We start from the raw sequence: 14,069 nt of genomic DNA, 5'->3' as shown, positions 1-14,069 counted from the left end.
CTGGAAAGCTTCAGAGGGAGGTTAGGGATCCTGAGTGTGCTCAACAAGTTACCCACAATGTGTAATATTCAGCAAATAATCACCGCATACACAGAGAAACGGGGGGTAGAATCTGTGGTCAAGAAAAAGGCAGTAAAAAGTGCACACACATGCAGGATGGTCTCTGTCACTCACCACATGCGGCGGCTGAGCACATGACGTGTGCCTGGTCTGAACTGGATTTGCTGCGTGAAAGACATGCCAGTTAATATAAAAAATAGAAAATATTGTATTTGTTTTTTTTTTTAATTTGAGACGGAGTCTAGCTCTGTTGCCCAGGCTAGAGTGCAGTGGCGTGATCTCGGCTCACTGCAATCTCCGCCTCCCGGGTTCATGCCATTCTCCTGCCTCAGCCTCCCAAGTTGCTGCCCGCTGCCACGCCTGGCTAATTTTTTGTATTTTTAGTAGGCACGGGGTTTCACCGTGTTAGCCAGGATGGTCTCGATCTCCCGATCTCGTGATCCACCCGCCTCGGCCTCCCAAAGTGCTGGGATTACAGACTTGAGCCACCGCATCCGGCCTATTTGTATTTCTTATTGCAAGTATAGTATGAGCATTTTGAGTTAAAAATATACCAGTAAAATTAATTATACCTGTTTATATATTTATATGAGGCTACAAGGAAGGTTATGAGGCTACAAGGAAGGTTTCAAGTTCTATAACAGGACTCTCATAATTCTGTTGGAAAGTGCCAGTCTACATGTCTGATACAGCAGAAAACTGAGTTTTTAAATCTACAATTATAAATATTTAGGGAATCAGAGTACAACGTGTCAGAGAATGAAAATATTTTAATTCTTGAGCCAGAGGAAGGGAAGACACTTTTCACTATAATGGAGTTGGGGAATTTCAGGTTATGTACACGATAATCTTGAGAATTGTCACTCCCTCCTCACAGGTAAAAAGCTGAGCAAACTGAAAAATCAGCAGCTCTTCTTAAACCTGCAAGAGACGTGAGGTCACCGGCAAGCCACTGTCCCCAGATTGGCTGGACAGGTAAAGCAGATGAATCACCATACACTGGAGCACAATGCTCCAAGGAACCCACGCTGGGATTGGAAACCCTGAACTGGAATTGACAAATTGCTGTGGTGAGGTGTGGCCACGTCTGAGAGTTAAAACCTCCAGGAGGCCTGTGCATACGGGTCTCATGCTTTTGTGAGTGGTATCATCAGAAGCTCAATCAGGTTCTCGAAGTAAACATCAGAGAAAAATCCCCTCATACTTACTACAGGGGAAAGAGAATAGGAATCATTTTTCAATATGCAAGTGCACTCTTCACTAGGTCCACCTTCCTGAGAAGCTAGTTAAGTGGAGACTAACCTGGTGGGATTTTATCAGAGCCTTCTGACCTGGGAGAAAGGGAAATACCCAACTCCAACCTCCAGAGCTGAAAAGCAAAAAAGAACGGAGTATCCAAGCACTATGGGACTTCCACAGAGGCATAAAATATGCATAACGGTAATACAAGGGGGAAGAAAGAGGAACAGAAGAAATATTTGTAACAGTAATAGCTGAATTTCCTCAGATTAATGCCAGACACCAAACCATAGATCCAGGAAGCTCAAGAAACACCAAGAAGGATAAATGTAAAAACGATGACGACAAAAACAAAACAAAAATAAACTCTATTTGGGCATAAAATATTGAAACTATGGTGAATCAAAGATTAAAAAGCAAAGAAACCAGAGTAATCTCCTTCCCTATGGAGGATCAAAGATAAGAATTATTTTCAACTTCCCCTCAAAAACCATGAAAGCAAGAAGTGGAGTGAAGTATTTAAACTATTGAGAGGAAAAAAATTCCATTAACCTAGAAGTCTATACTCTGTGAAATTATCTTTCAAAAGTGAAGAAAAAGAAAAGACCTTCTCCGACAAAAATTGAAAAATTTGTTGCCGGTAGACCTGCCTTGCAAAAAATGTTCAAAGTTCTCTAGAGAAAATAGTAGAGGTCAGTAACTCAGCTGTGCACAAAGAAAGGAAGAGCACAGTCTGTTTACAGGGCTCACAGCTGTCATCCTAACACTCTGGGAGGCAAAGATGGGAGTAGAGCTGGAGGCCGCTTAGTTGAGACCAGCCTGGGCAACGTTGTGAGACTCTGTCTCATTAAAAAAAAGCCAAACGTGGTGGCCAACACCTATAGTGCCAGCTACTTTGAGAGGCTGAGACGGGTCACTTCTTGAGCCCAGGATCCCGTTCAAGGCTGCGGTGAGCTATAATGATGCTGCTCCACTCCAGCCTGGGCAACAGAGAAAGACCTTGTCTGTTTAAAAAAATAAATAGAAAAACAAAAAGCATTAAAGAAGAAATAGTGAAGGTAGAAGAAAATCTTTCATTTTTCTTAACAGATCTAACTTAACAGTTCATTCATAATAGCGACAGTAAATATACTGTATTATATGCTTATGTATATGTCATATACACACACTTAAATATAAGTGAAATGAATGAGAGCAGTGATACCCAAGGGATGGGAGAGAGCAATTAGGAATTAGGGTTATTTTGTTATTATAGTGTGCTTGCATTATCAAGAAACCAGTGTAGTGTCATTTGAAAGTGGACTTGGGTTACTTGTAAATTTATATTGCAAATTCCAAGGCAGCCACTTAAAAAAAAAAAAAAAAAGTAACTGATATGCTAAGAAAGGAAAGAAAATAAATCATAGAATATGCTCAATAAAGACCACAAGGAAAAAAAAGTGAAAGACAAAAACAAAGAACAAGGGCAACAAATAGAAAATAGTAACAAATATGGTAGATGTTAATTCAACTGTATATTATTACTTTCAATGTCAGTCCAAATGCACCGAACTATATATTATCTATAAGAAATCCACTTTAGATATAAAGACATACATATAGATCAACAGTAAAGGGATGGCAAAAGATATAAATGTTAACACTAATTTTTTGGTGTGCAATGGCCTGATATCTCACTGCAACCTCTGCCTTCCAGGTTCAAGTGATTCTCCCTCAGCCTCCCGAGTAGCTGGGATTACAGGCATTTGTCGTCATGCCTGCGTAATTTATTTATTTTTTCTATTTTTGTACAGATGGGATTTCACCGTGTTGGCCAGGCTGGTCTTGAACTCCTGACCTCAGGTGATCATTCTGCCTTGCCCTTCTAAAGTGCTGGGATTACAGGCATGAGCCACCGTGCCCGGCCAACACTCATTTTGAAAAATGGAAGTGGTGATATTAATTTTAGACAGAGTCGACTTTACATCAAGGAAAGTTACCAGAGATGACTATTACATAATAAAGAGGTCAATACTCCAAGAAGATGTAACAATCCTTAAATGTACTTTTGCTAACAAAGTATCAGAATTCCAAAGTAAAAACTGATAAATTTCAAGGAGAAATAATTAACCCACTATTATAGTTGGAGACGTTAACACCCCTTTATCAGAAATGGACCAATTCAGTAGCCAGAAAAGCAGTAAGGACAAAATTGAAATCGGCATCCTCAGTCAACTGTATATAACTGAAGTTTATAGACTATTTCCTCCAACAGCAGCAGAATACACAACATTCACCAAGACATACCATGTTGTGGTCCATTAAACACACCTTAACACATTTAAAAGAATAGGAATCAAACAAGTATGTTCTCAACCACAGTAAAGTAGAAATCAATAATGGACGACTGGAAAATATATTAGGATATTAAACAGTACACTTATACATAATACATTGTTCAAGGAAGAAACCTAAAGATTTCTTTGAATTTTTGAAGTAAATGAAAATGAAAACTTGTTAAAATTTGTGAGCTGCAGTGACAGTAATGTTTATAGGGAAATTTATAGATTTAAATGCATACGTTAAAAATAAGATCTAAAATCAATCAGCTTCCACCTTCGAAAACTAGAAAAAGAACATCCAATTAAATTCTAAGCAGGAGACAAATAATGAAAGAGCAGAAATCAATACATTGAAAACAGAATATCAGTAGAGAAAAATCAATGAAACCAAAAGCTGGTTCTTTGAGAGAAAATCTGTAAGCCTCTAACAAGAAAAAGAAATACAGCAGATAAATTACCAATATCAGAAATGAAATAAGGGACATAACTACAGATCCCATGGACATTAAAAGGATAATAAAAATTATGAATAACTCTATGGCCACAAATTTGATAACGTGGATGAAATGAACCAATTTCTTTAAAGACAGAATTTGCCAAAATTTGAACAGGAAGAAACGATCTGTATGGGCCTGTATCTGTTAAATTGAATCAGTGGTTAATAACCTTTCAAAACAGGAAGTGCCAGGCCCAGATGGGTTCACTGGTGAATTCTACCAAATATCTAAGAAGAAATTATACCAATTATCTACAATCTCTTTCAGAACATAGAAGCTGAGGAATACTTCTTAACTCATTCTATAGAGCCAGCATCATTTTAATATCAAATACCATTTTATAACAAAATATTACAAGAAAACTACAGAACATCTCTCATGAACATAGATGCAGTAATCTTCAATAAAATATTAGCAAATCTAGCAAAAATTGTGCACTAAAACCACATGGAATTTCACGTATCCAAAGCCGGTTTAACATTGAAAAGCCAATTAACGTAATTCATCACATTAATGGGTCAAAGACTAACAGATGCCTCATCTAAGAAGATATAGAGATGGCAAATCGACGTATGAGATGATGCTTCCCATCACGTGTCATAGAGAAATGCAGATGAAAGCAACAGTAAGATATCACTACACCAGAATCCAGAACACTATCAACACCAAAGCCTGTGAAGATGTGGAGCTGTGGGAATTCTCTCTCATTCATGGCGGGTCTTAATAAAAATAGAACAGCCTTTAGGAAGACAGATTGGTGGTTTCTTACAAAACTAACTATACTCTTACCATATGATAAAGCAATTACACTCCTTGGCATTTGCTCAAAGCAGTTGAAAACTTATGTCTACACACAAAAGCCTGCAAGTAGATATTTAGAGCAGCCTTATTCATAGTTGTCAAAACTTGGAAGCAACCAAAATGCCCCTCAGTAGGTGAATGTATAAGTGAGCTGTGGTACATCCAGACAATGGGATATTATTTGAGGCTGAAAATAAATGAGCTATCCATAAAAAGACACGGAGGAAACTTAAAGGGCATATTGCTAAGTGAAAGAAGCAATCTGAAAAGGTTGTTGTATGATTCCAGCTTTACAACATCCTGGAAAAGGCAAGACTATGGAGACTGTAAGAAGATCAGTTGTTGCCAGGGGGAGGCAGGGATGAATAGGCAGAGCAGGAGAATTTTTAGTATGTGATCTCTGTATGATACTGTAATAGTGGATACATGTTATGCATTTGTCCAGAGCCATATATTGTACAACACCAAGAATGAACCCTGATGTGAATGATGGAGTTGGAGTGGTAATGATGTTTCACTGTAGAAGTATCAGTTGTGACAAATGTACCAGTCTGGTAGGCAATGTCCATGATAGGAGACGCTGTGCATATATAGGGTATACATGAGACATCACTATGAAGCTGGAAAATATGACACTGAGATGAAATGGCGCTGATGGGCTTAACAGGTTGGAGAAGGAAGATGAAGTCTGTGGGCTCGAAGGGAGATGAAAAGGAATTAACCAAAGTGAAGCCCAGAGAAACAAAATGAAAGGAAAGCCAACAGAACCTCAAGCTCCTGTGATACGTCAATATACTTGTAATACAAGAAGGAAAAGAGAGAGAAGAGCAAGAACCTTTGAAAAAAGGAGTCAAAATTTTCTCAGATTGATGTCAAACACCTGTGTCCGGCCCCGAGAAGTTCAGTGAACTCCAAGCAGAACAAGTATAACAAGAAGCACATCCGAGTTCATGATAGCCAAAGTACTGAAATCCCAAGATTAAGAGGAGATCCTGAAAGGACTCAGAAGGAAAAGACACGTTACATACCAGAGAAGCATTTCAAAAACGCGTGACTTCTGTGAAGATACAGTGGAGACCAGAAGACCATGGAAAGACATTTTTTTAAAGCACTAAAAGCAGGAGAAAGGCCTGTCAACTCATATCCAGGGAAAATCTCCTTTATAAACAGGGGTGAAACAACACATTCCCAAATATGAAAGCTGAGAGAATGTGTTATCAGCAGAACTACACTATAAACGTGCTAAAGAATGTACTTGGCTGATTGCAAAGGATATCAGATGAAAGGTTAGCTCTACGGAAAAGAACCCTAGAAATCATAACAGTGCACTCTAAATTTTCTAGAATATAAAATCATAGAATATTTTACTCTGATTTTATGGTTTTTGGTTTTTTTATGATCTTATAATTTTATGATATAAAATCATACAATGTACACACTTCTCTATGCCTCCTTTATCTGTTTTGAAGTCCTTGCTGTACCATGCACCAGTAGTTTATTTCTTATTTATTTATATTCTATTTGATAGATATGACACATTCTGTTTATTCATTTACCAGTTGGTTATTCATTGTTTCCATATTCAGCTGCCATTGACATTAATGTACATATCTTTGTGTATGCATATAATTTCTTTTATCTTAAGTGGATGCCAAGTAGCATGATTGAGTCTTATTGTAAGTTTAGGTTTAGCTTTTTAAAAACTGCCAAATTATTTACAAAATAACTGCACCATTTCACATTTCCACCAGCAGCATATGCTCATCCCAGTTTCTCCACATCATCACCACCAATAGTTACTGTTATTTTTATTTTTGTCATTCTAATTGATGTGGAATGGTATATCATTGTGTATTTACTTTGCAACAATGAATGATGCTAAGCATTTTTAATGTGCTTATTAGCTTTTAATGTGCTAATTCCTATTCATAGCCATTTGTATATATTGGTAAAATGTTCAGATTTTTTGCTCATGTTGTAAATGGGTTGGTTGTCATCTTATGGGTTACAGGTGCCTTATGCAATCTGAATATAAGAGTTTTACAGATGTAACGTTTCTCAGTGAAAGAACAAACTACTATGTAGCAGACAGAACAAAGCCTTTCCCCCAAGATACCCAGGTCCTATTCCCCAGAACTTATGAACCTGTTGTCTGAAGTGGTTAAAAGGCATTTTGCAGCTGATTAATTTAAGATCTTGAGATGGGACCATTATCCTGGTTTAAGTAGGTAGACCCACTGTAATCAAGAAGGTCCTTAAAAGAGAAAAGAACTGGAGACTGGATTGGTGCACTTTAAAGATGAAGAGGGGCCATGAGTCAGGGACACAGGTGGCCTCTAAAAGTTGGGAAAGGTAAAGAAATGGATTCTCCTTTGAAGCCTCCAGAAGGAACGTAGTTCTGCTGACACTTAGATTTTACACTTCTGACTTCTTCATCAATAGGATAATAGATTTGTCTTGTTATAAGCCACTAAGATCAAGGTAATTTGTTACATTAGTTATAGGGAGATAATCATCTTTTAAAACTTACTAGTTTTCTATTTTAATGAAGTCCATTTCACTAATTTTCATGGGTTGTGTCTTTGGGAGTTTTAGAAGTGTCATGGTCTTACTGTTCTTTCATTTAGGTCTGTGATCCATTTGGAGTTAATTTTTGTGTGTGCAGTAAAGATCTAAGTCGGATTTTTGTTTTCGTTTGGTTTGGGGGATTCTTTCCCCCACGGTTTTTCTTTTTGGTGTGTGGGTACCCAGTTGCCACTGCAACATGTGTTGAAAAAACAAACTACCTTTCTTTTACTGAATTGTCTTGAGACCTTTGTCAAAAATAAATTAATCATAAATATAAGGCTTTATTTCTGAGTTTAATTCTGTTCCTTTGATGTATACATCTATTTTTGTGCTAATACCACTGCCTTAATAACTATGACTTTATGTAAAGTTTTGAAATCAGATAGTGAAGTCTTCCAACATTGTTTCCCTTTTTCAAATTTATTTTGGCTATTGTAGGTCCTTTGTATTTCCAGATAAAATTGAGAATAAGCTTTCCATTTCACACACAGCCTTCTGGGATTTTATTAGGCAGTGCCTTGAATTAATGGAACAGTTTTGGAAGAATTGTCTTGATAATGCTGCGTTTTCGAATTCACGATCATGAATCTGCCTCCATTTATTTAGTTTCCATTTATTTGGATCTTTAATGTCTCTCCGTAATGTTTTATAGTTGTCATTGTACACATTTTGCACCTTTTTGTTAGAAGTTCAGCTGAATGTCTTCTGCTTTTGATGCTATTGTGAATGGAACGATTTTCTTAATTTTATTTTCAGGTTTTTTATTGCTAGTATATGTATATCTTTATCTTGTGTCCTATGATCCCATCAAACTTTGTTTTAGTAATTTTTGGTGTACTTCTTGCCATTTTCTACATGCCAAAGTCAGGTCATCTATGAATAAAGACACTTTTATTCCTTTCTAATCTGGATGTCTTTATTACTAAACTTGTTAATTTATTTCACCAGCTAGAACCTGCCAGATAATGTTGAATAAAAGTGGCAAGAGGGGACATCTTTGTCTTGTTCTCCATCTTAGGGAAAACGCATTCTATTGTTTACCATTAAATACAATGTTAGCTGTGGCTTTTCATGAATGTACTTTAACAGGTTGAGGAAATTGCCTTCTATTCATGGTTTGTTGAGTTTCGTTCTCTTGAATTTGTCAGTACTTTTCTATGTCTCCTAAGGTTAACACGCGGTTCTACTCCGTAATTCTTTACCGCGTATGACATTAATTCAGTTTTGAATGTTAAATCAACCTGACTTCCTGTCCCCATGGTGTGTAATTCTAGTCACCACTGGTCATGCTGTATCATCCATTTCATATGCTGCTTGCTTGGTTTGCTGCTATTCTGTCGAGTATCTATATCACATTATTCTGCAGGTTTCTTGGAAAAGGTAGGTGGGAGTGAGGAATGAAAGATTGGAAAGGGTTTTGAGAAGACGTTCTGGGGAGATGGTTGTGCTCCAAGTGGACACCTGGTTGTGTACCTTTCTCAAAAGTCTCAAGGCTGTGTCAGTTTTACTTTTATATAAATTGTGTAAGTTTTCTTAAAAGGCAGGGTCGGCCAGGCGCAGTGGCTCATGCCTGTAATCCCAGCACTTTGGGAGGCCAAGGCAGGCAGATCATGAGGTCACGAGGTCAGGAGATCGAGACCAGCCTGGCCAATATGGTGAAACCCCGTTTCTGCTAAAAATACAAGAATGAGCCAGGCATGGTGGCACTTGCCTATAATCTCAGCTACTTGGGAGGCTGAGGCAAGAGAATCACTTGAGCCGGGGAGTGACAGGTTACTGTGAGCAGAGATCACACCACTGCACCCCACCCTGGGCAACAGAGCAAGACTCTGTCTCAAAAGAAAAAAAAGCAAGATGATAGAGAATTTTCAGGCTCCTAATATTATTGCTTGTCTAACAAGTAAACTTTTTAAAAAATTCCCAAACAGCGTAAGTCATGTGACAGTGGTAATAAGTGTGAATATTGTTTGCCCTTACTGTCTTTTAAGAAGCAAACCAGTGTCTTAAGATTATTTGCTGTGACTCCTTCTCTCACCCAATGATCTGGAGCTGCTCACCTGAGCCAGCGCCTCCCATCACTCACTTGTAGGTAGGATTCTGAGTGTCATTCTTACGTTGAAGTTTAACAAATACAGCAGCAATTTATTCCCAAAAACCTTGGTGCTGCATGAAAAGTTATTAAATGAAAAATGTTCTCGCGAATTATAGTGAAAAAAGGGATGTATTTTCTCATAATCCAAGATATCCAATTTGTACAGATAGAAAAATCAATAATGACAATGTATAAGAAACGAATAGTGTAAAGGTGAATAGATTTGAGTGCAAAATGTAACATGAGGGTTTGTTGTGTGCCCCAGAGGAAAACGGGGAGGTGGAGGGGCCGCTCTATGTGAGGCACATTCTGCTTTCCCTCCTGTTACCATCATCAGCGTCTTGATCCTTAGAGAGCTGCATGGGTATCGAACACACCGATGTAGAAATAAATCAGCTGTATGGGTATCTAACACACTGACATAGAAAGAAATCAGTTGTATGGGTAACTAACACACAGACGCAGAAATCACCTGCATGGGTATCTAACACACCGATGTAGAAATAAATCAGCTCTATGGGTAACTAACACACAGATGCAAAAATCACCTGCAAGGGTATCTAACACACACACCAACGTAGAAATAAATCAGAGCCCAGAAGAGCATCTCAGGACTAACCGGGGCTAAACATAGTCACACTGAGACTCCTGAGAGCTGCACAGGCCCTCCGCCTCCCCTTGCCCTCTCACTTTCTGACTGACACAAGAAAACACTTGGTTTCTTCCCAAACTGCTGTGTAGAGGAAATGTGTCAGTGCATCTTTGAGATGACAGTATCAAACATCTTATAGCATGTTTGTATAAGGTGCTTTGGAAGCAAAATTCATTATGCTAAAATAAATGGTTCATTATCTGAAAAGTGGTTTAAATTCTCAAGAGTGTCTGCGGCAAAAAGTCATTAAACAACTGTTCAGACTTGCGTGAAGTAAATCTGTGTTGCAGGGACTGAGATTGTAGTGCCTGTTTTTGCTGCAACATATAGCAAATTGCCTTTCTTCTTACACAGATACCTCTTATGGCTCAGAAGATGAAGGCTCAGTGCAGGTGGACTCCCAGGGCGCCCCGACCTCCAGCCAGGGCAGCATCAAAGTGGAGCACTGGATCAGTCAGGCCATCCACGGCTCCACCACGTCCACCACCTCGTCGTCCTCCACGCAGAGCGGGGGCAGCAGAGCTGCCCACAGGCTAGCGGATGTCATGGCCCAGACCCCCATGGGTGAGCACGCTTCACAGTGTCTTTCTGTGCCTGTTGTCTAAACCCCTTTGTGTGTGCACGTTTTCCTCTGTTTGTATCTTGGCTGTGGAATCCCTTAGTGGAAAGAGCGCAGAGCCCCTCTGGCCCCTGGGGTGCTTTGGTTGGATTGTTTCTGGAAGCTGCTGTACTGCTTTTCTCATGCCTAGGTTCCTCCCACAGCTGGAATTCCAGGGGCCTTGTTACTGGGGAATCCCGCAGCCATATCCGAATTCCAGGGGCCTTCTGTTTATAAGTCCTTTCGTGTTCCTGGGGAATCCTGCAGCCATATCCGCTTCTATCTTTTCTTCTCACTTATGCTCCTGCGTGAAACCTTAACAGTCCCAGTCAACAGGACAGGGTTTTAAAGTGTGCTCCTCCTGACCACGGGAGTCATTTAAGGAAACGAGGGCTTTAAGCACGGCCGCTTTACGCTGCTGTCTGCCACAGGTGTTCAGATTTCTTGGGCGTGGCGCACTGTTTTGTGTAGGTTCTATGACAAGGGAGATCCTCTGTATTAGAAAAAGAGCAAAGTTAGGATCACTGCCCTACAACGTTTGAAGATGCCGTGGAAAAGGAGTGAAGTGAGAATTACTAGAGCTAGAGTTGACACGTGGGGGAGCCACGATGAGCCTCGCGTCGCTCTGCCTTTGAATGGTTCAGGAGAAAATGTTTTCCATCAAGTATGGGACTTGGGTTGAATAGGTTTTGGTGTGTGTCTCTATTAAAGCAGTAACCGGAGATGACTGTGTACCACGTCGCCGATAACGGAGCACGAGCCGCAGGCTCAGACCCTCCCGGCACCAGCTACCACAGGAAAGCCTGATCTCTGCAAAACCCTCAGTGGGAAGCAGGTGGACGTCATGTGTGATCAGATAGCCGACAGACACCCCAGAACCCCAGAATGTTCACTTCTAGATCACTGACTCCTTCACACCCAGAGGTGTTTGGGATTGACTTGGGTCCCAGCCCCTTCGGTGCTCACTGACACTGAAAGCGTCAACTGTTTTCTGTCTGGAACAGGAGTTTGCTGTCAGGAGAGCTGGGTCTGTCTCACTTTTCCCAATAACTGCTGCTGGGATCTTGAAGTCCCTTCTCCTGCTTTAGGCTTGAGTGAGGGAAAAAAAATTGAAAACAATAATTTTTCTCTCTCAACTGTTGTGAGTATAAAGGAGAAAACAGAAATACTCTTTAAAAGTTTGCAAAGTAGTACTCAAATGCAAAGCAGTGTTAAACTTCAGTTTGACACAGTTTCAGGAACATGTACACTCGTTTATGTGAATTAATAACCCTACCTGAAATCACAGCAGGCTAAACATTGAACAGAAATGTGTGACTGCTACGTATTTTTCCATAATAAAATTCCATGTGTATATTGGATTGCAGGATAGTGGCCAAGGCTCTGCCAGACGTGAACGGGGAGGCCAGACACCGCCTCTGCCACTGGGTGGAAGCATTTGTATCCTCGGATTTTATTCAATTTTAAGAAAATGCACAGAATCTTACCAAGGAAAACACATATTTTTGAATAAATGGATCACTGCACTTGGGCCTCCCTTTGTGGGTTTACCCTTTCAATACTGGAGGAAGTTTTAGTACAAAGAATTAATTTATCCAAACTATGAGGGGCTCCTAACTCATGTACGTCAGGGCTCAGTGAGACCCAAATGTAACTCTCGGGTGATCGCGTTCCGGTAATTTCTAATTGGGCACAAAGATAATCCTCCTAGACTATCTGGAAATTTTCTATAAGTTTGGGAGTTTTTTGGAAAAGCTGTGACAAAATAATGAAACTTGAAGAGCAGAAATATTTTGTGTGGCAAAAGAAGAGAAGTAAAAAGTCAGATGTGCATTTGACCTTCTGAGATAATCAGAAGCCTGTGAATGAGAACTTAGCATCTGTGATCATGTGTGCGTGAGTGTTCTAAGGAGTCCAGGCACAACATAGTCACACTGGCCAACCCCCCCGCCCCGATCCTACATGGTCATAGCCATTACTGTTCCCATTTGATGAAGAAACTGAGGCACGGAGAGCTTTAGGGACATCCCCAAATCCCCAGAAGTTTTCAGAGCTGGGTTTCCATTTCCAGGCCCTGGGCTCCAAAGCGCGAGTAAAGCCCTGGGCTGTGTGGACGGTGGCCGATAGGAAACGGGACCCTTCCATGAACACACACACGCTTCCTGGCGCCCTGCCATTGCCGGTCTAACGTTATTCTGGTTAAAATGCCGCTGACGTGGCTCCTGTTAGGAAATTGAGGTTTCACCGAACTCTACTCCATTTTCGGCAACATGAGTTATGCTGGGGTCCCCCTTTGTGCCAGATGTTTGTGGCAGACGTGGCTGAGATCGGCTTTGGCTTCTCACGGCACCCCCAGGGTGAGCGTCTGCGCTCCCGTCTCTTCCTGAGCTATGGCTTGCTCAACCTGCAGAGCAAACGCCACAACCACCAGAAACACTCACGATGTGCTTCTTTACAGATAATCATTCTGCACCTCCTGACGTAACCACGTACACCTCAGAGCACTCCATACAGATGGAGCGACCACAGGGTTCCACGGGGTCCCGGACAGCGCCCAAGTACTGCAACGCCGAGCTCATGGAGACCGGGGATGGTATGTCCCAAAGCAGAGATGCGTTTTTTTCTGGGAAACGGTTTGTGCTGATGTCCCGTTCTGTGCCCGTGACTGGGTGTGTTTCTTCCTGGGGTGCAATCTGCTGCCATTTTATCTGCTGAATAACGAACAGTGGTTCAGCAACTGAGAAATTCTTGTTCAGGTGTTAAGACCGTGAACAGTCACTTAGAAGGGCAAGATGAAGTTAAATGTACAACAGAATTACTGTTAGATGGGCCGATATGTTGCTTTAGACTTCGGAGGAAAGAGGGTCTTTTTATCCATGTTGGACAGAGATGTCAGCGACTTGGTAACAGGCTGCGGCCCAGGGCTGCTTTTTCCTTCCTGTGGCCTGGTCTTGGTATGTTCTGATTACAGCGGCGGTTTGTATCACCTAGCCGCTGTTCTATTTAAGTCTTAGTCCTTCCCCGGGGTCATAAGAGTCAGTGTAGAACCTAGCAGTGAATGAAATACAATGCCCCCGTGTGAAGCCTCATCGAGCAGCCTTGGAATGGCGTAATCTTGTAGTGCACGGGACTCGCAGGCGGACAAGGCGGCCTATCCGAGCCCCAACAGGTAGACACGGAGGACTATCGGAGCCGCAACAGGCACAGTGGACAGGCACAGTGGCCAGGGAGGACAGCGCGG

General features: G+C 40.9%; 1 protein-coding gene across 13 annotated transcripts in view; it reads left to right on the top strand.

Moving 5' to 3' along the window:
• LOC139361621 (disco-interacting protein 2 homolog C-like) overlaps positions 1-14,069 on the top strand; it is a 247,810-nt gene that overhangs the window by 164,831 nt on the left and 68,910 nt on the right. For all 13 annotated transcript variants that reach the window (XM_071090247.1, XM_071090245.1, XM_071090249.1 and 10 more), the window contains 2 exons: positions 10,585-10,794; positions 13,287-13,421. In XM_071090247.1, the coding sequence (XP_070946348.1) occupies positions 10,585-10,794; positions 13,287-13,421 (345 nt within the window). The remainder of the gene's footprint in view (positions 1-10,584; positions 10,795-13,286; positions 13,422-14,069) is intronic.

The sequence above is a fragment of the Macaca nemestrina genome, unplaced genomic scaffold (genome assembly GCF_043159975.1).
Source record: "Macaca nemestrina isolate mMacNem1 unplaced genomic scaffold, mMacNem.hap1 Scaffold_74, whole genome shotgun sequence".
In the NCBI taxonomy this organism is placed as follows: domain Eukaryota; kingdom Metazoa; phylum Chordata; class Mammalia; order Primates; family Cercopithecidae; genus Macaca; species Macaca nemestrina.
This window is presented reverse-complemented; position numbering and strand designations above follow the sequence as displayed.